The 27,371-nt window shown below is 44.3% G+C and overlaps 1 protein-coding gene across 2 annotated transcripts in view; it reads right to left on the reverse strand.

Annotated features, from left to right (window-relative positions):
• Positions 1-8,458: 8,458 nt before the first annotated feature.
• Positions 8,459-27,371, reverse strand: part of RTN1 (reticulon 1) — a 566,864-nt gene continuing 547,951 nt past the window's right edge. Inside the window, exons 5-9 of one of the 2 annotated variants that reach the window (XM_078660618.1) lie at positions 21,208-21,346; positions 18,664-18,733; positions 12,753-12,799; positions 12,597-12,655; positions 8,459-9,482 (exon numbers count right to left, since the gene is read on the reverse strand). In XM_078660618.1, the coding sequence (XP_078516744.1) occupies positions 9,440-9,482; positions 12,597-12,655; positions 12,753-12,799; positions 18,664-18,733; positions 21,208-21,346 (358 nt within the window). In that variant the 3' untranslated portion in view covers positions 8,459-9,439. The remainder of the gene's footprint in view (positions 9,483-12,596; positions 12,656-12,752; positions 12,800-18,663; positions 18,734-21,207; positions 21,347-27,371) is intronic. The other variant, XM_078660619.1, reaches the window with a different exon arrangement.

Genomic DNA, 27,371 nt, shown 5'->3' on the forward strand with positions numbered 1-27,371 from the left:
TAAATCTGTATCCCCAGGTAACGGAAGGTCGTCTCGGCCATCTCAAAGTGGTAGGGGGGAAAGGACAATGGGTCCCGCGCCCCAAGGGCAGCGAAACTGTACCCGTACGATTTAGACTCGCTGATCGTAAGGCCCGAAAGCGCGCTAAAGGCCTGGAACATATCCGGGATGGGATCCAGGTCCCCCTGTAGGTCTCCCAAGTAAAGGACAATATCATCCGCGTATGCCGACACCACATGGGTCGTTCCGCCTCTCCTGATTCCCTTATGTTGCGCTTGTTGTTGAAGTTTGCACAGCAGCGGCTCTAGCGCTAATATGAACAATAAGGGGGACAGCGGGCAGCCTTGCCTGGTTCCCTTCGCTACGTCCAGTTGCGGTGAAATGCATCTGTTTGTGTGTACCCGAGCCGTAGGGCGGGTGTATAATAAACGGACCCACGCAATAAAATCAGCCGGGATTCCAAACCTCTCAAGCGCCGAAAACATATAATCCCACCGGAGTGAGTCGAATGCCTGACGCAAATCCAGGGAGATGCATCCCTCAGCTGCAGTGGGTGAACGTTCATGAAGCATAAGTTGGCTAAGCCTCCTCAGATTCATCGCCGTACTTCTGCCAGGCACAAAACCACATTGGTCTGGGTGGACTAAGCTCGGAATATGCTGAGCTAGTCTCGTCGCTAATACCTTGCTCAGGATCTTGTGGTCGGTATTCAACAACGACAAAGGCCTATAGTTAGCCAGGCATAGACCATCCCTACCCGGTTTAGGCAGTGAAACAATTAGGGCCTGTAGTGTGGTCTGCGGCAGTCCTTGCGCTTTCCTCGCTTCGATGAGCACCGCGTGCAAGCGTGGAGCCAACAGGTCTATATACGCCCCGTAGAATTCCGCCGGCAGACCGCCGGTGCCAGGGGTCTTATTCCTCGGAAGAGCTTGCATAGCCTGTCGTATCTCCGCGATCGTAATGGGTCGTGCTAGACCCTCACTCTGTGCCCCCTCCAGGCGCGGTATCTCAAGCCCAGTCATAAACTCCTCGAACGCGTCCTCCGACATACACTGGTGCGGACCATACAATGTGCCATAGTATTCTCGAAAGGCAGTGTTTATATCAAATTGTGTCGTGGCCAGCGTCCCTGTCTGGTCCCTAACCTCTAATACGGGAGTGGGAGCCGGGGCGTCTCTTATCAATCGTGCCAACAGGGGCCCTGATTTCTCAGCGTGCATTTGTTGTTTGCAAGTGTATTCCCTGTAATCCAGGACACGTAGTTCCTCCAATAGCTCAGCGTGTTGAATGTGGGCCTCCTGCAGTGGTGTAAAGGGCAAATTCGTACCCGCCGCCTCTCTCTCCAACATGGCCAGCCGGCCCTCCACCTCGCTAAGTCTCTCCATTACCATGCGCCTCATGCCTGTTCTTATGTTCATTGCCTGCCCCCTGATAGATACCTTAAAGGCATCCCACTCAATTTGTCGCATGCTAGCCATGCCAGTATTTATACGGAAATATTGTGTGATTGCGTCTGCAAGGGTTGCCTTGAAGACAGTATCCTCAAGTAAGGCAGGGGACATGCGCCACGTCGGTATAGGCGTGGGCAGTCTGCCCCACTGTACCACTACCTCCACAGGATTGTGGTCTGAGAAGGTCTTACCCATGTGCTCCGACGTGGTCACCGCATCCAGCAATGTCGTGGTGCAAAACATATGGTCTATTCTTGTGTGCAAGTTATGGGGAGGGGAAAAAAAGGTATACTCTTTATGCAGTGGGTGTATGCGCCTCCAAATATCAGCCAGGTCCCATCCCATCGCCCACTGTGATAGTGCATCCGCCTGTCTCCTACATTCAGTAGCCTGTAAAGGTGGGTGCGACCTATCTAGGGATATGTCGAGCACTGCATTAAAGTCCCCCCCAAGTATCCATGTGTATTCCGACCAGTCAGCAATCACCCTATTAAGCACAGCTAGAAATTCCGACTGGCCTGTATTCGGCGCATACACGCATCCAAACACCACAGGGGAACCATCCAACAATCCTCTGACTAGCACATACCTGCCCTCCGGGTCTAGCCTCTCCTCCACCAATTTAAAGGGAACCGAGTTCCTAAACCATATAGCCGCCCCTCTGGAAAACACAGAGTAAGTAGTAGCAACCAGTTGCCCCTTCCACTTCTTTAGCAACTTCGCACTTTCGTCCTTATTCAAATGCGTTTCCTGCAAGCATGCCACAGCTACACGCCCCCTATTGAGTTGCGCCAACACCCGGTGTCTCTTATGGACCGAGCCCATACCCCGCACATTCCAGGTGCACACCGTGTATTCGCTAAGAGTCCCCATGGTGATCTGCGACAAACATGAACAGTATTTCCCGCCCTGTTCCAATCATATATATAAAGTAAGTCATGAGTGCCAGAAAAACACGTAATCTCCAAACTTCAAGGTCCCCACTCAAAAAAAAAACATGAGGACCAAACACAGGCACCCAACTGGGGTGATGACAAACAGACTGAACCATTGCTGCGCCCTGGGGGTGTGGTTCCGCTCTTCCTTGCCTGGAACCCGCCGAAGTCAACACAGCGCGCCCTGGCAAGTATTCATCCCCCCGAGCCCCACCCGTCCCACCCAAGGCCCACATATATCCTGTACATTACCAGTCGGAGTCTTCTAGAGTCCCTTTCAGAGTTCATTCGCCTCTTGTGCAGTTATTTTCGGGAAAAGTAACAGGCTATCCGCAGAGCCCGACACCTCAGTTTGTGCGTCAGAGGCATTATCCAGTGCCGGCTCGCCTCCGGCATCGTGGGCAGCCAACGCAGCCTCCGTCAGTCGTGCTCCCTCCTGGATTCCCTTCATCTTGAGCGCGGTCTCCGTGCCGCGCGCTTCATCCTCCACCCCGTGCGTGTCGCTCTCAGTGGTCCGCCGTTCCTCCCGGCGCAGCGGCTCCCCCATCCGGTCCTCCACAAGCGGGTCCTGTGAAGTAGTCGGCGTCAGTGTCACCTCCATCCATTCTGCCGCTTCCTCAGGCGTATCAAAGAAGAGTGATTTGTTATTATAAATTATTTTCAGGCGTGCCGGGAACAGCAACGCATATTTCAGATTTCTGGCTCTCAGACGTCTTTTCACTCCCATAAACGTTGACCTGGCCCTTTGCACCGTCGGGGTGAAGTCTGGGTATATCGACACCGTCTTGTCCTCAAAACCCAATGGCGCCTTCTCCCGTGCCACTCTCAGTACTATGTCTCTATCCTTATAATTCAGCAAACGTGCTATTAGAGGTCGCGGTCGGGGTGGTCTAGCCGGAATCCTGTGCGCCCTCTCCACACTATACAGGGGTGTGAGTGCCTGTGGTCCCGCGATATCCCTCAGCCAGTCTTCGACAAACTGCGTTGGGTTCCTCCCCTCACTGCGCTCCGGAACACCTAAAATGCACACATTATTGCGGCGTGTCCTCCCTTCCGCATCGTCCATCCTCTCCCAAATTAGTTTCAGCTGCTTCTCCATGTGTTCCATTTTCGTGGAGTGCTCCGTCTGTTGTGGTATGAGGTCATCTAGCGCTATCTTGTGTTACGTGACTTTCTCCGCAAGCTTATTATGATCAGCACGCAGCAACGACATACCAGTTGCCATGTTGTCCATTCTTGTTTCGAGCGCTTCTCTGGAGGCCCTGATCTCAGACAGGATGAGGTCCAGTGTGTTCTCTTGAGAGTCCTTGCCCGTAGGAGGCACCATTTCCACATTCGAGGAGGCCAGCGGGTCCTCAGAGCCAGTTGACTGCAATACCAGACCGGCACCTCTCTCGGGCATCTTGGTCCTGTTTCTGCCCATAATTCTCGTTGCCAGGTTGGCGGTGTGTATCCACCCCGGGCGATCCCGCTCCAGCCCACTACAAATCACCACAGACGCCACACTCCTCCTATGTCCAGCCGTTAGTGGCTCGTCGTCCCGCGTGTGGGCGGGCGCAGCGTCGTACTGGTTGGTCGCTCCGGGCCCGCTTCGGGTATCTCTCAGGTCCGTCCAGGGGGTCCGCCACCCACGAAGCGGTGCCCAGCCGCCCGCCACACAGGGAGGCTCAGTGTGCAGTATCCTCCCCACCTCCGAGAAAAGATATGTGATCCTCCCCGCCACTTCGCCGTCGCCTCAAGGCCGTAGACAGGAGGAGTCGCCCTCACCTGCAGTGGAACCGCCAGCCGCAGTGGTCAGCGGTGACGGTATTCAGGCCAGCGCCCGTGTGCACAAGTGTTAACGGCCAGTCTCCCTCTCTAGGTCCATTGTCCGTCGGGGCGAAGACCCCCTAGGGCCATCAGCGCCCTCTGCACTCTCGGGGTAAATGTTGCTTCAGTTCGTGCCTCCAACAGACCTCGTCGTGGTCACCATGCAAGGGCGTCGTCCTGCCCGCAGTCAGTAGGGTCGTCCCAGTGCCGCTCACCCACAATTTCCAGGTCACTGCTTATTATTCTGGCAGTCCCCTGACGACGACGCGTGTAGTTCAGTGGTGCGCCCGGTGGAGAGACACGCACACACACTCTGCCTGTCCTGCGCGTCTGCCAGCGCAAATCAGCTCACGCACTGCAACGCCTCATGGACAATGGCGGCTGCAGCGCCCAGTGAGCCCCGGGAGGGTCCCAGGACGTCGTGTCAGGTACAGGGTAAGATGCCAGGGATCCCGGCCATCGGGTGCCTCAGCGCACGAGGCTTCCACTCTTCTCCGCCTCCCACGGTAGCGGCTCCCCCAGCAGGGCTCACCTCGCGCCGACCTTCACTCTGCCGGAGACCGCGGCTCTGTCTACATCCACAATCTCGGGCACGCCGATCACTGTTCGCCGGTCCCTGGTGGGAAATAACAGCAGCAAATGACCAATGTTGGCACCAGGCTTCAGCTGTGCACGGCAGGAGCGCCCCGGTGAAGTTGGCCTCCCCTACGCTCCACTGTCTTCCACGACGCCGTCCCTGCAGGGCTCACCCCGCTCGGCCGTTCTCAGCACGGGAGACCGCGGCTGCGTGTCTGGCGGCAGGCCTCATACACCGCGGGAGCTCCGACTGCCCGTACGAAGTCTCGCCGGACTCAAGGCTCCGACTGTGCGCTCTAGGGTCCCTTACTTGTCATCAGACCCGGGTGGGACGCAGGGGCCGTCCGGGGTACAGGATATTCAGCTTGTATCACCGGGCAGAGGACGGAGCTACCTCAAGAAGCGTCCGCCATGCTCGGCTCTCGGCCACGCCCCCCCTTCCTAAACGTTTATGACCATACCTTGCCACCTCCCCAAATGGTTTCATACTTCTCTCATTCAGTCCGCCCAGAACCCCAGGGTCCTGGCGATCATAGTCTTAAGACACTATGGGGCCCATTAGGATGGCGGGCGATCCGCCAGCCATCCTTGCTTTAAAGACCCCCCGACATATTAACATGGCCGGGGGGGGTCCACGGTGGAGGGAAAGACCGTCTGCCGCTTTTCCGCCGGTCGCCTTGTATATGGTTGCGGTGTGTATCAGACACCGCCAGCCATATATTACATATATGTCAATGCCTTTCCGTGGCGGCAATGCCGCCACGGAAAGGCATGCGGAGTCCACATGCGGGGGCCCGTTGCGGGCCCCCATGGACTCCGAGGGCGTGGGGGGTGCACATGGGGGGTACCTATGGTACCCCCCTGCTTTTCAATGCACAACATGACAGGGACCGCGCGGGGCCTGTCATGTTGTGCATTGAAAAGCACAATGTGCATTTTTAGCATTGCGGCGGGCGGTGCTTTCAGCACCGCCCGCCGCAATGTTAAAAATGCGGGATGCGCCAGCCACTGTGGCAGGCGCATCCTAATTCCCCCCACGGGACCCCCGCCCTTATGGTGGGCGGTCCCGTTGTCCAATAGAATGGCGGCCGGACAAAGTCCGCCTGTCATCCTAATGTCCCCCTATGTCTTCCCCTTGGTAAATAAAAAGGCGTAAACAACAGCAAAATATTATATTTCTTTGATAAGTCGTCTAGGTGCTCACACTGTTTGGCCAGATCGCATGGTCTGAGGTAGTTGAGATGCCCCCTGAGTGGACACCGATGGTACAGCAGCTGATGTTTGATTTGGGCCGTCAGGTGGGGCAGCCCCATCTGAGATTACAGGGACTGATGAATGTCGAAATAGATGTCTGAAATGTGATGAATCCCATGTGATGGATTTTCCAGGACATTGCGCAGTTATCATATGTCCTTTGCATATCACAGCTCTCAGAGGATCGGTGGAAAATAGATAATCTTTTTTCTGCTTCTGTTTTTGTTTAGAAAAGAACCCAGTCACTTGGATTGGGAGGCTATGCTGCTAGAACTCGAGGAGATAGAGATGGAACCATTGCAGATAGGGGGTGTGTGAATGGAAGAATGGTATAGGATCTGCAGAAGTGTGCAATATCGGTGTACTAAAGCCTGCTGGTGCACGGGTGTGGTTTCTGTGAACTTAAATAAATGCTATGACAGTCTGATTCATTATGACGGAGTGTTACATTTTGGACTACACACGAGCAGGAGACGTATGGGGATAGGGTGGATGTTGTTGGGAGGGGTGAGGATCGGGGGTTTGATCCTTTAGTTTGTTGATTACTAAACGTATTGATGCGACACTGTGTAATGTACCACTGACCGTACAAGTGCCTTCAAGGAAATGTAGAATGGGGAAGAATATGATGTACTGTACTCCTGTATTTTTTTCCACATGACATCTATAACATGCTGGAATTGTACATAACCGCCTTGTTGGGTTGGGAAGAAAATGAGAAAAAGACTGTACTGTGTGATAAGAACCAATGATAAAACAGTGACAATACTGTACAGATGCGAATAAAGAGTTTTTAAAAAAAAAAAGAACCCAGTCACTTTCGTTGAAGACGAGTTTGTGAGTTCTCCGCCATTGATCAGCGTATGTCTTCATTTCACGTTTCGAAGCAGTGTCAGTGGCACAAACTTTGTCAGCAGTCCGAGTGCGTTCATTGTTCCACTCTGTTGTAGTTTGGTTCTTACCGATCTCCCAAACAGCAAGGTGGCAGTACTTTCATCCGCGGTGGAGTGGTGGAGTGAGAAGTCGAACAATAGGCATGGAGCAGCAGGAAGGGATGGGCTACCCGCAGTGATATTTGAAAGGATTGCCAGTTGTGTAGCCCCCTCTGTTAGAGAAAAACCCACATTAAGTGGGTAACTAAAACTAAAATTATCCTCAAATCTTTGCCTAAATATAACATGGCTTTCTTGTGAAACAGAAGTAAAGACAAATCGTTGCCCCCAACTATAAGGCCTATATCCCATCTAAAAGGAAAAAGCAGTGTTTACAGCTAGCTACTAGCCAACCTAGAAATCTTCTAATTTACATATCCTGTTTTCTGAAGTGCAACATATGTTTGTCCGTGAGTGCTCTACAGCAGGGCATAGCAATCTTTTCATATCTTTGCTTGATTTTCCACAGTTGCTTGGGCTCCCAGTAGGCTGGATATTGCTGGCTTCGGGTGAAGCATTCGACAGAGTCAAGTGGGCAGGCTTGTGGATGATACTGTCTAAATACAGACAATGTGGTCTTGTTTATGTATGACTAAGAGAGGCGATGAAGGTGACTGAAGCATCAGCAAGGTGCTTACAATGAATGTATGACAGTATATCAAGGTTAATAATGTCGGTCTACAATAATATCGCTACCAGGACCCTGACTACCACAAAATCATCATTTTAGGTAAATTGTTACTATCTTTACGCAACATCACCTAACTAACCCCATTAACAATTGTGCACACCTACTATCCTTTTTTACACTTACCTTGCAGAATAGTGGACCGTTCGCAGTAGTGGATGCAATATTATAGTCATTTGACATAAGCATGTGAACTAGTAGGGCATACCCTTACAATATACTAATGCAAGAAACTGAATGCTAATACATCTCAAACAATTTGCTATAATGTGTGTAGCCTTAGTCCTGTACTCATGAATATCTAGGCATTAACTGTTCCCAGTCGTCAACTAGATCAGCTAAAATAACAAAACTTGGAACAATTACAATATTCCTTTAAAATGCTCTAGTTATACCAAGATCAGATAGATTTTAACCCCAACCACAATTGCCCCTAGCATGCGGTGAATTTCCCTGTGCTGTACAGATTACCTCTGTCATTCACATACGCACGATTTGATGTGTGGAAAGCAACTTTCTGGGTGGACTTACCTCAAAAACCCCAGAGATGCCCCTCGCCTCTGGAGGAAACAATTGAAGACCTGGCTCTTCTACAGAACCTTTAACTAACTTTCCCCATCTTGAATAACCTGTCAGTCACCATGAGACTCCGTCCACACTTTAGGCTTTGCACAGTTTCGAATAAAAATTTGTAAATGCAGTAATGCATTAGTAAATGCAGAAAACATTAAAAAAAAGTCCGGTTATCCATAAACACTTACACTTCTTATCAGATGTTAAATGCACATTAGAAACTAACACAAAAAGACAACGTTCTGTGGCACTAAAAAGTTTATTTCATTTTCATTCTTTACTCAAATACACATTGAGATACGTGACTTCAAAACAAAAAAATAAATAAAAAATACAATCGTTTTTTCCTGTGTCATTCTTTGCTGGATAAATTGTGCAGGGACAAAAAAAGATACAGACCCTAAAGGCCAATAGACAAATTGTCCATTTCCACTTTCATATACTGGGTGCTTGCAAGAGTGTACATTTATTTGGGTTAATTGTTATCTGTCAATGCGAGCAGACAGAAAGCTGTGTACATTTAATAACATTAATTTCTGCATTCGGTACGAAGTACATGAGAAGTGCAAATATTCAGAGTTCGTAATTAAGTTGTCAAGAGGTACAGAGAATGTAATACTAATTGTAATACACTTAACAAGCTGAAACTCTAAATACCAGACATTTATCACCAGCTAGTCGATTGTTTACATCAAGACCACTGGATCTTTTATTGATACAAAACTGATCACTACTGCAGAAGTACCGTACACTGTGTTCACGTTTTGTGGTTAAGAAACACCAAAACATTAGTCAACAATTCCATAGAGTTAAGAGAGAAAAACCCATCCAGCAATCCAGTGACATAGAAGCAATTTGTAACTATTGCGTCGGTGCACTAAGCATAAAGCCCTAGCCACATGTCACATTTTAAAAGCACTGCCAAGATTAAAGAGGACAACACAAACAAAAGTTAAATATTTAATGAGGCTTCCAGCATCATGCACTTAAAAAGCAACAGAAACCCCCCCTACCTCTAGAACACCGTTCCCAGTCAGTATACAGGAGTGGTCCTAAGAGGCGAGAGACAGCATAAAAAGAGCTGCTTCCGCCTATATGTTGTGTTAAGACTATGGTGTTGAAAAAATGGTACAGGAAAACTGAGATGATGTATAAGGGCAATGCTGTCTCCACTCCGGCCACCCCAAGTTTTTTTAACAGTCGTATTTCTTGATATTCCGTTTATTCTGCCTTTCTTTTGGTGCCAGGAATTTTTGCTTGGATTCTAAAAAATAAAAGAAGAATTTAGAGGTGCTATACTAACCATTCATTGCTATCATTTTATTGTGGATTACAAAGCCATGGGTGCACTGACCTAAGTTTGGGTGAAAAATGCTATGCTTGACAGCTTTGTAATGAAATCTTAAATGAAATCTTATGGCCACTCTCATTGGGCCTCTGGCTTCCTCTGTCCCAGTGCAAAGATACATTTATATTGAGTAATGCTAATAATGAACCATAAGGTGGTTTGTGAATGGGTTGAGATTATTAGCACCACCACACAGCTTGATTTTTCTATTTAAGTAATCATGTAGGGAGAGGGGTACTTATCTGAACATTTTACCATCCTGGGTGTTGGTCAGTAACAGGAGAATTTAGGCTATCAGCACCCCTGATATCGCTGACCTTGGTCTTCAACATGGTCAAGCGAGCATCGCAAGACCGTTGTGGATTCGGCCTTCTCAGATTGATGCAATGGCGACTGACAGCTGCCAATCTCTTCATTCTCCAGGTGGGGTTTATGTCTAATACATATGTTCAGAGAGGCCCAACTCAAAAATGCAGAAAAATGCATCTCATGGGTGCAGGAACTGATGTCCTGCATTCACTAGACGCATAGACCAATACAAACAGTGCTGTAAATGAAACTTTCAGATCATAAAAATCATGTTTTGAGATATTTAACAAGTAGTCTTTGATAGTGTCTAATGTGTACCACTGGTTGCATGGGGTGGGCACTCACACTCATTTTTGTGAACTGGAGCTTATTTTTCATCACCAGACTTTGACCCAGAACAAAGAAGAAGGAGGCAGAACATGGTACAAGAAGAAGCAAGATAGAAAAGGGAAAGCAGCAATAGGAGAAGGCGGGGATGAAAAGAACCTTGAAGAGGGAGATAAAGAGATGGGAAGTGTGGGATCGTGGAAGAAAGGGAAATGCAGTGAAATCAAGTCTAGGCAACCATGGTATTCAGCAACCCTGGCAACCACTAGTGGTACTGGCAGGCCCGTGAGAACATTTTTGGGCCCCTGCTCTTAAGTTTTTCTAAACAAATTAAGCACTTTGGTGATTAAAGCATGTTTTTGGAGACAACACGGAGCACATTCTGTGAAAACACAGTTGCACTGATTTAATTAATTACAAAACAAGCCCAGATACATAACCTATGCTTGAAATAAACCTTTTTAGGTTTAATGGAAAGGGGTTTTGTAGAAAATACGTTTAACAAACCTCTAATATAAAACAATATATAAAAGAAAATCACAATATTTGCAACTTAAAATTGGCTTTGCTATGAAACCAATCCAATTTCCAAATCATTCCCATTCTAGAGAACTGTGCAAAAGCACATCCATAATTGCATTCTAAACACTGGCTTATCTTTACTGTAAGTAAACAACCTGTGAGTTGAGATACCTTAAAATGGTAGGCAAAACTACAGGAGTCTTTTGAAGAAGATAGCAGGGAAGCAGGCTGAAAGAGAGAACCTGCCACTACCATTTGAGAAAAGGCTTTGAGAGCAGAACCCTCAAGAAAGGAAGGGGCGAGTGAGTGTTAATGTGAATAAATAAAGTTAGCTAAAGATGGTGGATGAGAGACAGCAAAGTTGGATCACAGGTGTTTATATGGCTGCAGAGACAAGGCAATTACGGTGCTTAATTTGTGCTGCTGGTTAAAAGTTTGAGGCACCAGAACTCATTTCTGAAGAATGTAGTTATTTTCCATTAGACTGTAAACCACAACAAGACAGAGAATGGTAGAAAAGAGATAAAGAAAGGGGAAGAGAAGATGTGAAAACAATGACAAAGGGAAAAAGAGATAAAAGGAACCACCTGCAATATAAAGATAAAGAGAAAGGTATGTAGGTAGTGAAAGCAAGCGGCATGAGGCAGAATGAAGACTTGAGTAAGTTGGTATTCGGCAAGACTGGCATTTAGCAACCCAAGTGACGTGCTCTAAGAAAAACTTTGTAACATCTACAATGGTTCAGGGATTATTTAGTGTAAAACAAAGCAATACTGTTTTACATGAATGAAACAGTTGGATTTAACCACAGAAAAGAGAAGGAAATAATGAGAGGGTACCCATAACAAATATTCAAAATGCATTTGTTATTACAAATGTTCATAAAAGACACATAATACAAAATTGTAATATACTATATACACGTGGTGCTCACAAAGTTGCAAAGCGCTTGTGTCACTCTATGACTAATTGGTTGGAGAATGACATGAGCGTTTTGTTGGGTTCATTCGGCAGCAGAAGTATTTTTGAGCTTGTAGGTGGCCCGACGAGTTATGCATAGGTTCCCCCCAGTGAATTTATGCGATTACAATTTTATTGTTTGGGACTACTGGTATGTATCATTGGCCCTGGAGAATTTCTTGTTTGGGATATTGGCAGTTCAGATTGTTCACAATCAATCTGTTGGTTGCTCTGAACTTTGTCCGGTGTCCTGATGATGACCCAATGAATCAATATGGTCGAAACGCCTTCCACATATTCCTTTGGCAAAAAATCAAAGAGGAAGGATACATTGCGTTCATGTTCATGTTATTTGTTGGATCCTTTTTGTTTAGAACTTTTCCTCTGCCATTGTTTTTCTGATAATACCGTATACTGTATTTGCAGTCACATTGTCTTGTGCAACTTTGGGAGCACCACTTGTGTATTGTATATTATAATTTGTTATTATTTGTATTTTATGAACAATTATAATAACAAACACTTTTTAAGTATTTGTTATGGGTGCCTTTTCATTATTTTCTTCTTTTGTCTGTTTAAATCCAACTGTTTCATTCATATAAAACAGTATGTGTTGCTTTGTTGTTTTGCACTACATAGTCCCTGAACAATGCAGCTGTTTCAATATTTATTGACCCCAGGTTCTGGGTAACAGGGCTGCCCCTGTTTTATGTAACCCCTAAGAAAAACTTAGGGCTCCTGCACATGTGTTTTGTCTAAATTAAGCACTAGACAAGAGTGCAATTTCTTGAAGGTGGAAAAGACTTAGGGCATTTGGTCAGACCTGAGTAAAAGAAGAGTGAGTGACCAGCCACTGGGGCAAAGCGTTATGTTTTAACAATAATAGCACATACACCACAACATCTGACTTACTTTGTCACAACTGCATTTACATGGGTCTTCATGAGCCCGACGTACTGGTCAATCTGAGGCTAAATAGCCAAATACAATAAGAGAGAGTTAGTAATGATTAATAAATGTAGTCAAGTTCAACAGCAAATTTAATAGTAATTAGCTGCCTCGACTCACCTGATACTTATCGTATACAGCAGGCAGAGAAAACATGGAGATCACAGCTGTAAGAAATACAAAGATCACAGAATCAGCATTTCCAGACATTAAGTTTCTTTATCAATGTCCAAAACAGTCCACTAACACACACCTTTCCAGTGTACCCAAGCAACTACAGCTACTCACATTGCCCATTTTAGGTAAGCAAATGAGCAAGATATACTAACTTGGTCATGCCTGCCTGGAATTATTGAGAATCCTACTCATAACAAAGTTTACTTTCCACAAATGCTTTTGTCGAGGGATGAAAGACCAGGTGGGATGTAATAAGATTGGACCTGGAAGGATTATCTGCCAAAGATGTTTCATAGGACCTGGGCTCTATGGACAAGTAGGTGCTACTTAACAGACATGAATGTGGCTGTAGTTGGTCTTAGTACACCAAGGCATTGTTACAAATATTGAGTTAAAATTATTTCCTTTTGCTCTTGACAACGGATTACAATTTAGGTTGTATTTACTCATGCGCTAATGGCACATATGCTATTTGCTCATGTACATATTGGATACCCTGCACCACTTGCCTGCAACTGTACAGCAGATAAAACCTGACAAGATCATGTTGGCAGATAACAAGGAATTTCAATTTCTGCACCATGTATTGTGTTACAGGGTACATATATCTGAACTTACCGATGTTTCTCAATAAAATTCTCCCCATCTTTTATGACCCAAAAATCTGTTGGCAAATTGTACAACAAATATAATTGCACATGGGCATGTTGTACATGAGCAATTACAGTAAGGGCAAATACCACCTAACTGTGAATATAGTTTCTGGCAAAAACAGTCGTTTGCACCTGAAATAGAATAGTACCTTAGCTCTAAACAGGTTCAAAGGATTTGGTGAAATGGTAAGCCCAAGGCTAACTAGTGCATCTCGAGGAATTAGCCTTGGAAACAACGTATGAGGCAGTGAATGGTGTTTCAGAGCTAAATACATAGTGACAGGGAGTTTGAACAAAATATAGGATTAGAAATATCAAGGTACAGAAATGACGGGAAAAAATATTGTGACAATAATATTGTGATGCGGAAATAGCATAAAGAATATCAATTTTCCAGGTAAGTAATATCGTTGTCAATAATATTATTGTTGTTAATATTGTTTTCAATAATATAGTTGCAAAAAAAATCGATTTTTTTTTAAACTGTTTTTATTGTTATTATACAACTCATCAGCATCTATCACAGGTTGTTTACATTTATAATGCACAATTAGGTTATGAAACTCAACACATTTATCCGAGTCCACCTCCCCATATAATTGGAGCACAGCACTCCTGACCTCAGGCCAATTGTGCACGATTGTCATGCTATTCTTCCCCAGAGTCATCGTCAGAACTGCCCCCATCAGAATCCGGTATCGATCACATATATCTCCCCGGTATGCATTCCATGCAGCCCATATTTTAGTCCATTTCTGTGGGCACTTAGGGGTTATGTACACCGTTCTTTCCGCTTGCATATTTAAGTCCATATCTTTGCACCAGGATCCCAGCAAAGGCACCTCCCTCGCTCCCCATTTCTGTGCTATATTACGTTTAGCTACCATGAGTCCCAGCGTGACCCACACCTGCCCATGGCGTGTTAAGTCATTTGGTTCCCACACATTTTAAAGGCATTTGCGCGGCTCCGGCAAAAGCGACACGGCCATTGCTTGCGATATCGTTCGTAGAACTGCTCGCCAGTATTCTGCTATCAATGGGCAGTCCCATAGCGTGTGGAAAAAGGATCCCTCTTCCCCACACCCTCTGAGGCAAAACGGGTGTTGTGCTCTCCCCATTTTGTGTAGTGTTAAAAGAATCGTTTTTTTAAATATTTTTGTGTTAGTTCATATATGAATTTTATGTGTTGTTACTGTTTGTAAAATTGTTAGTAATATTTTGAAATATAGGGCCACATTACGACACCGTAACGGAAAATGGGACTGACCGCCAGAGGTGCGGCGGTCCCATGAGACCAATTAGGATGCACCCGACACACTGGCGGGTGCATTCTGGCCTTTAACATTGAGATGGTGTTGCTGGGTGCAGCTCCGTCTGCAATGTTAAAAGAGCATGGTTTGCATTGCCATACACAAGGTGACAGGTACGTCTTTCCGTCCTCCGCGATAACCCCGCCACACTAATATGGCGGGTGGTAAATCAGGTACAAATGGCTGGAGGATCGCCACCGCTGGCCCGGCGGTGGCGATCCGCCTGCCATCATAATAGCCCCTTAGTTTGTAATTTTACGTTTTTTCATAAGTTTTTATTTTAATTTCTAATGGTAATTTATATTGTCGTAGTAGGTTATTAAATAATTGATTCATAAATATGAAAATTGTGTAATAATTTTACTTTTTGTTATATAGTAGGTGCGGGTTTCTGGGTTTGTAGGGGTATGAGGCAAGAATTTAATTATGTAATAATTAATTAACAATGTATTAATTAATTACGGGATCCATAAATATACAAACTGTGTAATAATTGTTTAAGTTATATATTAGGTGCAGGCTGTTGGGGTTATAGGGGTATAGAGTGGGAAGGTCATTAAGTAGTAATTAATTATAATTATTTATCAATGTATTATTAATCATTTAATTGCTTAGTATTCATTTAGATAGTGTAATAATTGTATTTTTTAGGTTATATATTAAGTGCGTGCTTCTGGATGTGTAGGGATATAGGGTGGAAAGTTAATTATTAATGAATTATGAAATTATTAGTTAATATTTAATTGATTATTAATTGTGTTACATTTATTTATTGCAGTTAAAAAAATTAAAAGAGTTCCGGGTTCCAGGCAGGGATCAGACGAAACATATTGGAAAATTGTTAAATTGTAATTCACATTTCACTGTCTATTGTCTGAGCAACCTATGGTACATGGGAAGCACGATACACCAGACAAAAAAGAGAATTTTTGGAGCACATGTGTGCTATAACTAAAAAAGACAGTAGCTATCCTGTTGCAAGGCATTTTGCAGAACATCATAAAAGCAATAGCCAACTGCTAAATTTCTTTTGTATTGATCAAGTGTCCCCCATGAAGAGAGGAGGTGACAGAATAAGAATACTGAGACAGCTGGAGTCTAACTATATAGTGGAACTTCAAACCTTCGCCCCACATGGACTCAATTGTGAAGAGGAACCATGGGTCCATGTAGGTTAAGGTATAAAGAAACACCATGATCAAGAGTACCGTTCTTTAAGATGCATAGTAATATTACAATATATTGAGATAAATTGAGAATATACCCTTTATATCTTAGGACTATATATTCATAGTGATCAATTGTATAAATATATTTGGATCACCATTCATTGCTCCAGGTTCCCTTTGTCCCGTTCTTCTAACAAATTTCCAAGTACATTTACAGTACAGTAGGATTTATTGTTTATCTTTTTTTCATCTCACTTATCTTCCTCACTTCTGGATCTATTCTTATGATGTTTTTATTGTACACTTCACTACTGATTTTTACTGTGAGATATGTAAAGGAACGGCTCAGATTGTTTTTAAGATCTGATATAATGTGGAATTAAACTGCCAAGTTTCATGAGCCCATTCAGGGCTTGATTGCTGGTCATTTTTTGAGTGTTATGTAAACACATGTTAGGATTATATATAATATGGGCTGTAGGTGATAATATGATTGAGCCCATTCGGGGCTAGATGATTTAACTACATGTCTGGAAAAATGGAGGGGAATATTTATTATGTACATAGAACAATCATGTTCTTTTATCCTCTCAAAGATGGCCGCCACATACAAAGTCGATTGTAAACGTTTTTAAGTATGATTTGAGCCCATCCAGGGCTTGATTATTCACAAATCAGCTATTTCATGTACGAATAATGGAGAGGAACCACTTATTGAATTTGAATTTGTATTGTGTACATAGAACAATCGTGTTCTTTTATCTTCTCCAAGATGGCCGCCACATGCAATGCCGATAGTAACTGTTCGTAAGTCCATTCTTTTTGTCAATAAAAAGAAGCAGTAATTGACTTGTATTGAAACTTTATGAAATGTTTGTCACGCTGACATTGTCACGCTGACATTGACGAAGGCCGTCATGGCCGAAACGTGTTTGTTAGCCAAAGCCAAAGGGACAAGAATAAAGTAATTTTGGTATATTACGGACCCGAGTGTGTGCCAGACTTTGTTGTTACAGAGCGTCTTGGAGAAATTTCTGCAGTGCACCGCTGCTACGTGGCAGCACCCACCCAGAAGCGAGCGGCGGTTTAGGTGACAACCTTGGATTAAGAAAAATACATATATATATATATATATATATATATATATATATATATATATATATATATATATATATATATATATGAAAAACAGGAACTCCTCTCAAGTGACAGAAGCAGAAGCCTCAGCGGGGATTAAAAGCAGCTCCGTTTATTGCTCACAGATAAATGGCGAATGCATTTCGGCCGGTTTGGCCTTCGTCAGCGCCTGCGGTGGATATAAATGAAACCCACGTTTCTGCAGTTCTTAAAAAGCCCAACCAATATATATTTTTTTTTTTCAAAAACACATACACACCCATAAATATTTAAGTGTGTATGTTTAGTATATATTTATATATAGTATTAAGTGTAACTTACATTTATTTAATTTACATTATATTAATGTTATATATTAAAATATGTAAGATTTACTATTTAAAACTACATATAACATATATATATATATTAAAACAATGTTTGTGTATGTTTTTAACAATATTAGTGGAAAACAATATATTTTTTGATATTTCTGTACTTGCGTTCATAGGTATAGGAAAATTATATTTTTGTAAATAATATTTTTGACATAATATTTCTGTGATCAATATTATGTCAGTGATCCAGTGACAGATCTTTTTAGTGGGTAAACACTGGGTTGGTAGGTGCTCTGGTGAGCTGATATCAGATAAAGGGTCCAGCACAAGTCCTAATCCATGACAGATGTTCAACTAACCACTGTGTAAACAAGCTTCATTTAGATTCAATGTATGTGAGTGTATATGCCATCAATATGATACAAATCTGGCTTGAATCTGGCCAACCTGGACCTAAGTTGACCACTATTGCATAGAACACTGGGATTCCTGAAATATATGCAGTGGTGGAAAATAGATGCTAATAAATGCTAATGGTCAAAAGGCAGCACACAAAGGAACCACCTACACTTGCACCACTTACTTGTCACCAGGGCTGGCTTTAGCACCCGTGGTGTCTGCTGCAACAATCTTCTATTGGCGCCTGCCCCTCAATTACCTTCTTTCCCTCACTACCACATAGTGCCTCTCATCTCTCCATAGCCCCTCTCTGACATACATTTAGTTTTTATAGGCCTTCTCATAATTCACTCACACTCAGTACGGTGACCTGCATGGTACATGTTCTGTGCAGCAGGCACATTAACCCTCTGAGCTACTTTATGAGGAGTCAAACCTGCCACTTGACAAAACTCCAATCTCTCTTTTCCAGCAGGAATATTAATGTTCATTATTGCCTGAAAGTTGCTTCACAAACAATGAACTCTGCAGCAGGGGCTTTTAAACTCACTGGCTATTTGTAAGCACAGCATCCCCCCCCCCTTTAGCAGCCAGGGGTGGCTGCACCTGTAGAACCGCCCTAAAGCCGCCCCATCTTTCTACCTGTGTTTTCTTTGGTTCCTATTCTTCCCCAACAAGCAACAAAAAAACTAACATCAAAAGGCAGCCAATCAATGAATGGTTAGAATATGTAAATTCCAGGGAAATGTGGCACATCACACACTGAAAATCATTTAATGAACACTTTTCATTCGGGGGAAGGCAATCCTGTTTTCAAAATAGTTTTCAGAAGCAACCACTCCCCAGCAGGAACAGTACGTGCTATTTACCCATGATCAGCAGCGTCAGCCCATTGAAGAGCGCTCCAACGTAAGTCAGCAGCCACATTAGTACAGCGAACTGCAGAAAAAAAGAACATCAGGTGTTACTCCTCTGATTACATCATGGTTATTTCAACACTAAACATACATGCTTGTGAAACAAGGATCTACCAAGATGTTTATGAGGCACTCTACGGAAATGGCTCATGCCATACCTTTATGGAGGGTCTGGAAAGCTGGCTAAAGATGTACCTAATTAACGGTGGATTGAATTGCAACCAACATATCTGTTCATTCTTTTTTTAATCTATGCTATTGGACAACAAAGCTAATAAAATTTCATTTCAGAGATTAAGAGCCTTATTATGAGACCGTCCCGCACCATTAAACCTGTGTAGGAACCGCCTGCCAGATCAGGAGTTTTTTCCTGGTCTGGCAGGCGGTTCTTTGGCATTCCCACGGTGGTGCCTATGAAATGGGCACCGCAATGGGAACGTCAAAGGCAGTACCTGCACGGCATGGACTGCTGCAGTTCATACCATGCAGGTACGGGTGTGCATGCACACAGGGGGGCACATATTATGCCCCTCACTGTGCATCCACATGGCGTGAGGCACTAGGGGGCCCTTTGTTTCCTCACTGTCACAGTGAGGAAACTCGTAATATGCTTGGCGGGGCTGCAGCAGCCTTGCCCAGTATATTGCGGCCACGGGACCACTGCGCAACCGCCAGGGAACGGCGGTTCCCTGGCGGTTGCTGCAGTTGTCATGGCCCCAGGGTGGCCAGACCACCCTATTTGTAATAGTGAGGTTGGGAGACCGCCACCGTGAGTTCACGGTCCGCTAGACTCATAATAAGGCCCTAATGGTCATAGTAATTTATGGAATTTTATTGTCTCAAATTGTCTTTTGTCCTCATGGTTTTTAGTTGCGCATTTATCTTTATTCGCTTTGCTTTTAATTATTCCATTCATGTGATTTTGTTCAGTAGCTCTAATCTGAAAGCTGTTGCAAGTGCCTCCAGATTCACAAGTCCCCTACCCTACCACTGGCAGAACAGAACTTGTCACAGCTATACCTCCAACCAATCCAAATGGAGGGAGCTGTATATGGTAAGGATAGCAACAGCCACAGCATTTAGCCTAGCAAAAAAGGCACAACCGTTGTTCACAACTACTGTAGTGTTTTACGGACTTAGACTCAGAGTGGTTCAATATCAATGCATTTTTCCAACACTAGCAAATGGCATCAGAATACACAGTCTACCATTGGTTAGAAGCCCTAGCAATAGAGAACACTGACATTTACAACAACAAAAAAACTACACCTGCTGAATGAATTGCCTCACATCTTATTTGTTTCATCACTTAAAGCACTAAAAAACAACCGAGGGCATTCAAGACTGCCCATTATTTATAAGAATCCACATGGTTTCTTTGGCAAAGGACAAATCATGTGGACACACAAAGGTAAGACTGCCATTGTTGGTGTCACTTATCTATGCATGCCTTTAGCGGCCATCAAGGAACAAAAGGACTCTAAGAATGGAAAGTGCTATCACCAGTCTAACGTGTTCTATCATGATTACCTAGTTTTTAAAGTTATTAAGGGTTACCATGTTTTACTGTTCTTGCGTCTTTTACACATTAAGAGTTCTATTTATGAGGCTGTTTGCATCGTTCTTGCACCATGCAATGCAAGTCGGTTTTTTAGGCCAAGGAAAACCACTTGGCCTGGCCCTTTGTGGCTACAAAAATCCCAGAGTAACGAAAAGCAGAGCAAATCGCTGTGTTGTGTTACTCTGCATTGGGAAGGCACTCCATGGGCATTGCTTGTGTGTTCCCATGCAACTCCCATGAATTTTAATGCATCCCCAGGTTTACAAGAACTTGTAAACCTGGGGATACGTCAACATCTTACACCTTTTCTGGGGAGGTGTAACGAGGAGAAAAATCTCTATTTCTCCTGGTTTCTTCCTCTTTCTAGGTGTGCTGTATACTGCCTACCAGGATTGTTTTGTGCAGGAAAGTGCCACTTCCTGCACTACAAAAACAATCCTGCATACAACGTAGGCACCTTTGCACCATGGTGCAAGGGTGTCTGCATTGGCACTAGGCAGCCCATTGTGCACCAGCACATGGGGAGAGGAGTTGGCCTAACGGCTAGGGCGCTCGACCTCGGACCTGGGGATCTGGGTTTGAGTCTCGGTAACGACGCCAAAAAAACCTCCTGTGATTCTGGGCAAATCACTTAATCTCCCCGTGCCTAAAATGAATGCTTGTCCTCATGTAACGTAACTGGTGCTTTGTAAAGTGCTCTGATACTTGATTCAGTTCGGGTCTAGACCGCGCTACATAAAACTCTAAAAAAAAAATGGAAAAAAAATGGGAAAGGTCAGGAATACGCTGTATTCCATTAAATACGGCACATTCCTGCCCTTTCCCTGTCAAGTAGTGAAGCGCAGTAAGGTGACTTGCAGCATTGTGCTGCGTCACAAAGCTCATTATTTAGCCCCAGGGTTTGGAGCTATCAAAGAAAGTTTTAATAAGCATACCTTCAAGGAATCCACCAGGTCCTGCACAAGAAAAAGTCTCCTCAGCTCCTTGACAGTGCTGTTCATGTACAACTGAAGGCAGTCTGTGTATTTTTGAATTTGGTCCTGAGAAAGGGAAATTTCCATTTCCAGGTAAGGTCTGTAAAATGAAAACAAACACAGGGCAAGTTCAAAAAAGTAATCAGCATTCACCCCTATTCATATTGACAGTGCCAATCACTGCATTTACGTATTGAATTACTATAAATACATAAAAAAGATTTGACATCAGCCACCTCACTGTGTTTTGAGGTGGTTCAATAAGTGTAGTTTGACTTACATCAATAAACTGGATTTGACTCAGATTGATCTATGACAAGAAACTGATCGAAACATATACTGATAGTGTATAGCAATGTACTTGATTTAGATTGCACAGTAACAAAATAGTGGCATAAACTTGTGTAAGCTCAAGTCTATTTTTGTATCACCCCTCTTTTTTCATTCTTCTTATTCTCACTTTTATTAGTCTCTTTACCGTTTGCTGTGGAATTGAAGAGATTGGCTGTTGACCACGCTTATTTCTATGCAGGAAGGCAGTTGAGTGGACAACAAGCACGTGAAACAAATGTTTATGGAGATAAATGCTGATACTTCAGTTATTAATGTTGAGGCTTAATATTTTCTCATTAAATGTGAAGGATTTGGAACAATCGAATAAATAAATTAGACTATAGTGGAAAGAGAAAAGGTGACATGGCCCTTTTACAGGAAACTAGAATCTCTAACAGACAGGTCTTTCAGTAGGGAGGCTGTACACAAAAAGAATTGTGTGATTATTTAAGAATAGAAAAAAGGCGAACCTGAAATTATTGAGATAGAAGGAGATTTGAAGGGAGATGGGTCTGGGAACTCCTTAGCAATGATATTAATGTGCCTACTCAAGACTCCATCTTTTGGGATGTGTTCAGGATAAAAAGTCAGGCATTCTGGCAGGGGAATCAGAAAATGGTACTTAGTTGCAACTTTAATCTAATTCTAGGCATTATGCTGGATAAGAAAAAACAGATAGAAATCCAAGTCACCAAAAGCATATAGGACTTTACTGGTTAAATGTAAACATTTGAATCTACTAGACCTGTACAGAATGCAACACCCAACAGGTCAGTTATTTCCCTTTATCTCCTCTTTCCATCAGTCATACTCCTGTGGTGATTACCATGTTATGTGTTGGAGGGCATATTAAAACCTATCTGAGATCACTCTACCATTGCTACCATTGGGCTAATTCTTGAAAATGTATCCCAAAAAACTCCAGGTAAATTCATGAACGTTGTATAATGAATTTCTCAGAAACCCCCAACATGTGGAAAAAAGATCTTTGAAAGCTTAACAGACTACTTTGAATTCAATAGCAATAGTCCTCAGAGCTATTATAATACATGGGATGCAACAAAAGCTACAATTTGGGGTAATTGCATTTCTATAGCTGCAGTTGAGAATAAAACTGCTAAGGCAACCCTCTTAAAAAGACATCAAGAAACTTGAGTTTTCACAATTATGTTAAATGACTTTGAATTTTATCCTAAACTGAGATTGCATAAACATTAATATACTAAGATCCTGTCTCGTAATGTGGGTCTACTGATTAAAAATGACAAAGTTAAACAAATATGTGATGCTAACAAGACAGTAAGGATTCTAGCAAATGATTAAAGAAACAGAAGTCCTTTTATACATACTGTGGCACTTAAGAAAAAAGAAATTAAATAGTCACACGAAATAACAAAATTATTCAGGCCTTAAAAATGCCTATGAGAATCTCTATACCCATTAGCAGGGGCGGCTCTAGGCACATGGCGGCCCTGGGTAGGGAGCGTAGGTAGGGGGCCCCCGGAGGAACGCAGGTGTGGAGGCCAGTGAAGAGGGGGGGGTCAGGGTGTTTGGAAGTGGAACAGAGCCGGAGGCCGCCAAATCCCTGCCAGGGGTTGCCACACAAATATGTAGCCATCCTCAGAGGATTGTTATATTAAGGATATATATTGGCGTGGCGGCCCCTGGGGTTTGGCGGCCCTGTGCAGATACACATCTTGCACATGCCTGCCATTAGGAAGAAATAGATCAAGATAAGACTGACCGATTTCTAACATATGACTAAACTTAGTGATGAAGATATTACTACTATTGAATCTCCAGTGGCAATGAGGGAGATTCAAAAGGCCACAACCCACACAAGTAGAACGCGTTCCTAAACCAGATGTTCTACCCAATCATATTTGTGGGGGTCTTCAGTCACACTCTAAACAAACACTTGGAAAAATATTTGCCTTACAAAAATGAATCCATCCTGGCGCAAAGTGTTAGTAAAGTCTGACCAGTTTGTCACATTACATTATACCTGCAGCACTTTTTTCACACTTTCCCACAGCAGCTAGAGGCTCTGCTCCTTGGGGAACCTTGAGTTTGGGGCACATGAATTGGCCTCACAGATCCAGGGTCGCAAAATCTTTTATCAGAAAAGGCCAAGGTATTCTTTGAACCTCTAGTTCATTAAACACAAAATTGACACCCTGTTTCATGTTTCCAAAACACCAGTTTGACACCCTGTTTCATGTTTCCAACAGGTGTTCCCTTAACTATGGAAGAGCTAAGGAGCTGATTTAGAGTTTGGTGGAGCGGATACAGCATCTCAGCCAAACCGAGGGGCTTATTTACAAGCCCTGTGCGCAGCTGGAACGTCACTTTTTGTGATGTTCCGGTGGCACACAGAGCTTACCCATTTCAACAAAGCCACGTAAAGCCACCCTGCATGGCTTTTCATGGCCTTGTACATAGGGACTGAGGCAAAGCAGCATAAGTTGCTGTGTTGCCTCACTCTACGATGGGGAGGCGTACCATGGACGTTACGGTGGGTGTTCCCAGGTAACACCCATGGCATTAGACACATTCCCAGAACTACAACAAGCTGTAAACCAGGGAATGGGTCAAAAGCCTACACTTCTGCAGCATACACAGAAGGAGGAAATCGATACACCTTCCTGCACAAAAAAAATCATCCCTATAATGCATGCACCCTTGCACGATGGTGCAAGGGTGCCTGTGTTGGTGTAAGGCAGTCAATTAAGCACCAACGCAGGGAAAGAGGACAGAAATGCACTATATCTAATGGATATCTTGCCCCTTTCTTTTGCCGTAGGACAGCGCAGCAGGAAAGCTTGTGGCACTGCCCTACAGCATAATATTGCAAATGAGGCCCTGAAGGTCTATCCCTCTGATTTACAGTCAGGCAGACCTTTATTAGGTTAGCAATGGAGACTACTCCATCTCAATAACTGACAAACTCCTCCGACGGCCTGACAAAGTAATGGGTTTTTGGAGGGTTGTCCATTCAACCGCTCACCCGATTTACAGTGAACGGTCGAATGGCCAGTTTTTACTCTCCCTTGCTGCCAAAAAAAGCGTTGATGTAAGGGACAGTAAAAATGTTTATACATCCACCACACCATGGGTGAAAACTCCTAACATCATTTTTTACTCTCCCTTAACACCATGAAAAACGTGGACATAAGGGACAGTAAAAAAATATTTTTACGTTCCCCACACCATAGGTGAAAACCCCCATGGTGTGGGAAGGGGTTATCATTGATTTTTGCTTTTCAAAAACAAAATACTGCTTTGGAATTTTCTTTTGAAGATACAAATACTTGTTAAAGGCTTGACGGAGGTCATCATGTTTGATGGTCCTGTCCATCAAAAATGTAACTCATTGGCTGGAACAGCCATAAATCTGTGCAATAAAGTACATGTGCAAGTTAACCAGATGGAAGTGACCAACATTAGGGGGTCAAACACTAGATAGAGTGCCAACCGAGAATAAAGATCCACAAGGTCATAGATGTTTAATTCGGTTTCAGCTAAACAGACAATACGGCTCCAAGAAAATATTTTCTGTGTACAGGCAACTGGGCTATTAGCAAGGTTCCCGCTAATGTGGTGCTATAAAAGTGCACCTCAAACCCTACTTTATGGGATTTCATTCCTGATGGTATTCAATGGTACTCTCCCTAAAATAGAGCCACTATCTGGCTTTTCCTACACTTGCCTTTAAGGTAATTCCAGCAAGATTTGCCTTATAAGAGTCTTATGTCCCATTCCTCCCCCCAGAATGCTATTATTGTCAATCATTGCTCCAGCTGTGCCTTTCTAATCAGAAGAAAAGCGGAATAACTTAAACTCATGTGCAGCAGTGTAGGTGGACTTCACACAGAGTTGTCTCCAATGTGTCTTGTGGCTGTTGAGACAATCTTCGCTAGAAAAATTGTATTCACATCACGAGTCTTCACGGCACAAAAGCTTCACTTAACACTGTTCTGCAAACGACACACACTGCTCGTTCTTCGGAATCTCAAGAGTGGATGTAGCCTGGCTAAAAGCAAAACAGATTACTAGAATACACAAAAATAAAAGCTGATCTGATAGGGATTTCTAGCCACAGATTCTTTACCTTAGGATATTCCCCAGGCGTCAGGCTGAATCTGGAAGATTTTTCGAGAAGTACTCCTGTGCTCCAGTAGATGCATTATTGGCTCCACATTGGCATCGTCCGCACTGGAAGTGACGTCCATGGTACCTATGTAAGTGCCACCCTGGTGTCAGAGTCAGTTCTTTCCTTTCCACGTCAGATAGCGCTGATCTGGTCTGAGCTACCCCTCAGTCACTTTTTGACTGGCTTTTTTGATCTTTTGTCTATTTTTTTCTTAAAATAATATATTTTCCTGGTGTGAGGGAAGTCACCCAAAAAACTGGATGGTTTCAAATCATGTGGGGCATCTCACAGGCATATGTCAGTGACAGGCTCCCACTTGGGGTGTTTATGGTGCTTGGAATGAGACTACAACTACAAGAGCTGCAAGGATTGCTGTGCCATGCCTACCTGAAGGCAGTGAGGGAGCGCTCCCTCAAGCTTCTTGCCGTCCGATGTCAGCTGACTCTGAGACGCCTGCGTTCCCAATTGCTCCTAAGGTTCTGGAACCGTTCACAGAGCACGTCCCAATAGTCGTCATCGCACACCAGATCGTCGGGTAAGTCCCACAAGCATAAAAAATTAAAGGAGCCGAAGAGGTCCTCAAATTCGCTGCATCTGTCAAAGTCTTCTGACATGAGTTGGCAGAAACTGACGAGATCTGATCTACACTTCACTGATTTACCCATAGTCGAGCGACCCCCCCATTTGAAGGAGTTCTATGAGACCAAGCACCTCACATTAGGGCGGCCTGGCCCTTCTGGAGTTGCTTTGGGCCCCACGGGTACGGGAGGGGCCCATTCTGGATCCACGCCAGCGGGTTAGACCTTGGCGCCAGTTAGACCCTATATCCTATGCTGGATCAGGAGCGGAGCCAATATCGAGATCGAGATCGAGGCCTTCCTGGGCGCCCACTCCAGTATCAATGCCCCTGGCAGCACCATCCCCAGCATTATTCCTGGCTCCAACATGTAGCTGGATAGGCGCTGTTTGATGCCAACCGGGCCCAAACTTCCAGGAGAAGAGCCAGTGTCTTATTTGTTTTATAGGGTTGGAGGAGGGGGATTGGGAGGGGTCTGCTGACCCTTATGATTTCCAACCCTCAATGAGGAATAGGACAACTGGTACGAGGAACTGGCGAAGGTCAGTGGGTTAGACACCTCACCATATACTGGTCTTGTCTCTCCGCCTACCGTCGCTATGGAGGAGGAAGTCTTTTTTGCAATGGTGGTGCGCAGGGCGGCTAAGGTCTTGGACCTTCAGTTGCCCATAGTGGCAGTTAGGACAAACGTCTTGATGGAGGTGCGTCAGTTGGAAGTCAGCCCTTCTGAACTGCTACCTCCTTTCCATGAAGCCCTTCTGGACGTCCTACTCTGGGTCTGGTCCAAGCCCTGCACAGTGGCTCCTATCGTACTATGAATGCCTGCCCCCATCACCCCCTCCTGAGGATTTAAGTTCCCTTACCCAGCACCCCACTCTGAAGAGCTTGGTAGTCCAAGCCTCCACATCCAGAATCACCCCCGGCGTGTTCCCTACCACTCCACCGCATTGGGAATCCAAGAGGCTGTGTACCTTTGGTAAGAGAATGTTCTCTGCTGCCAGCCTAGCACTGCAGTTGCTAAACCCTGCATGCCTATTAGGCTGTTACTACCATACAATATGG

This window comes from Lissotriton helveticus, chromosome 9, assembly GCF_964261635.1.
Source record: "Lissotriton helveticus chromosome 9, aLisHel1.1, whole genome shotgun sequence".
NCBI lineage: Eukaryota > Metazoa > Chordata > Amphibia > Caudata > Salamandridae > Lissotriton > Lissotriton helveticus.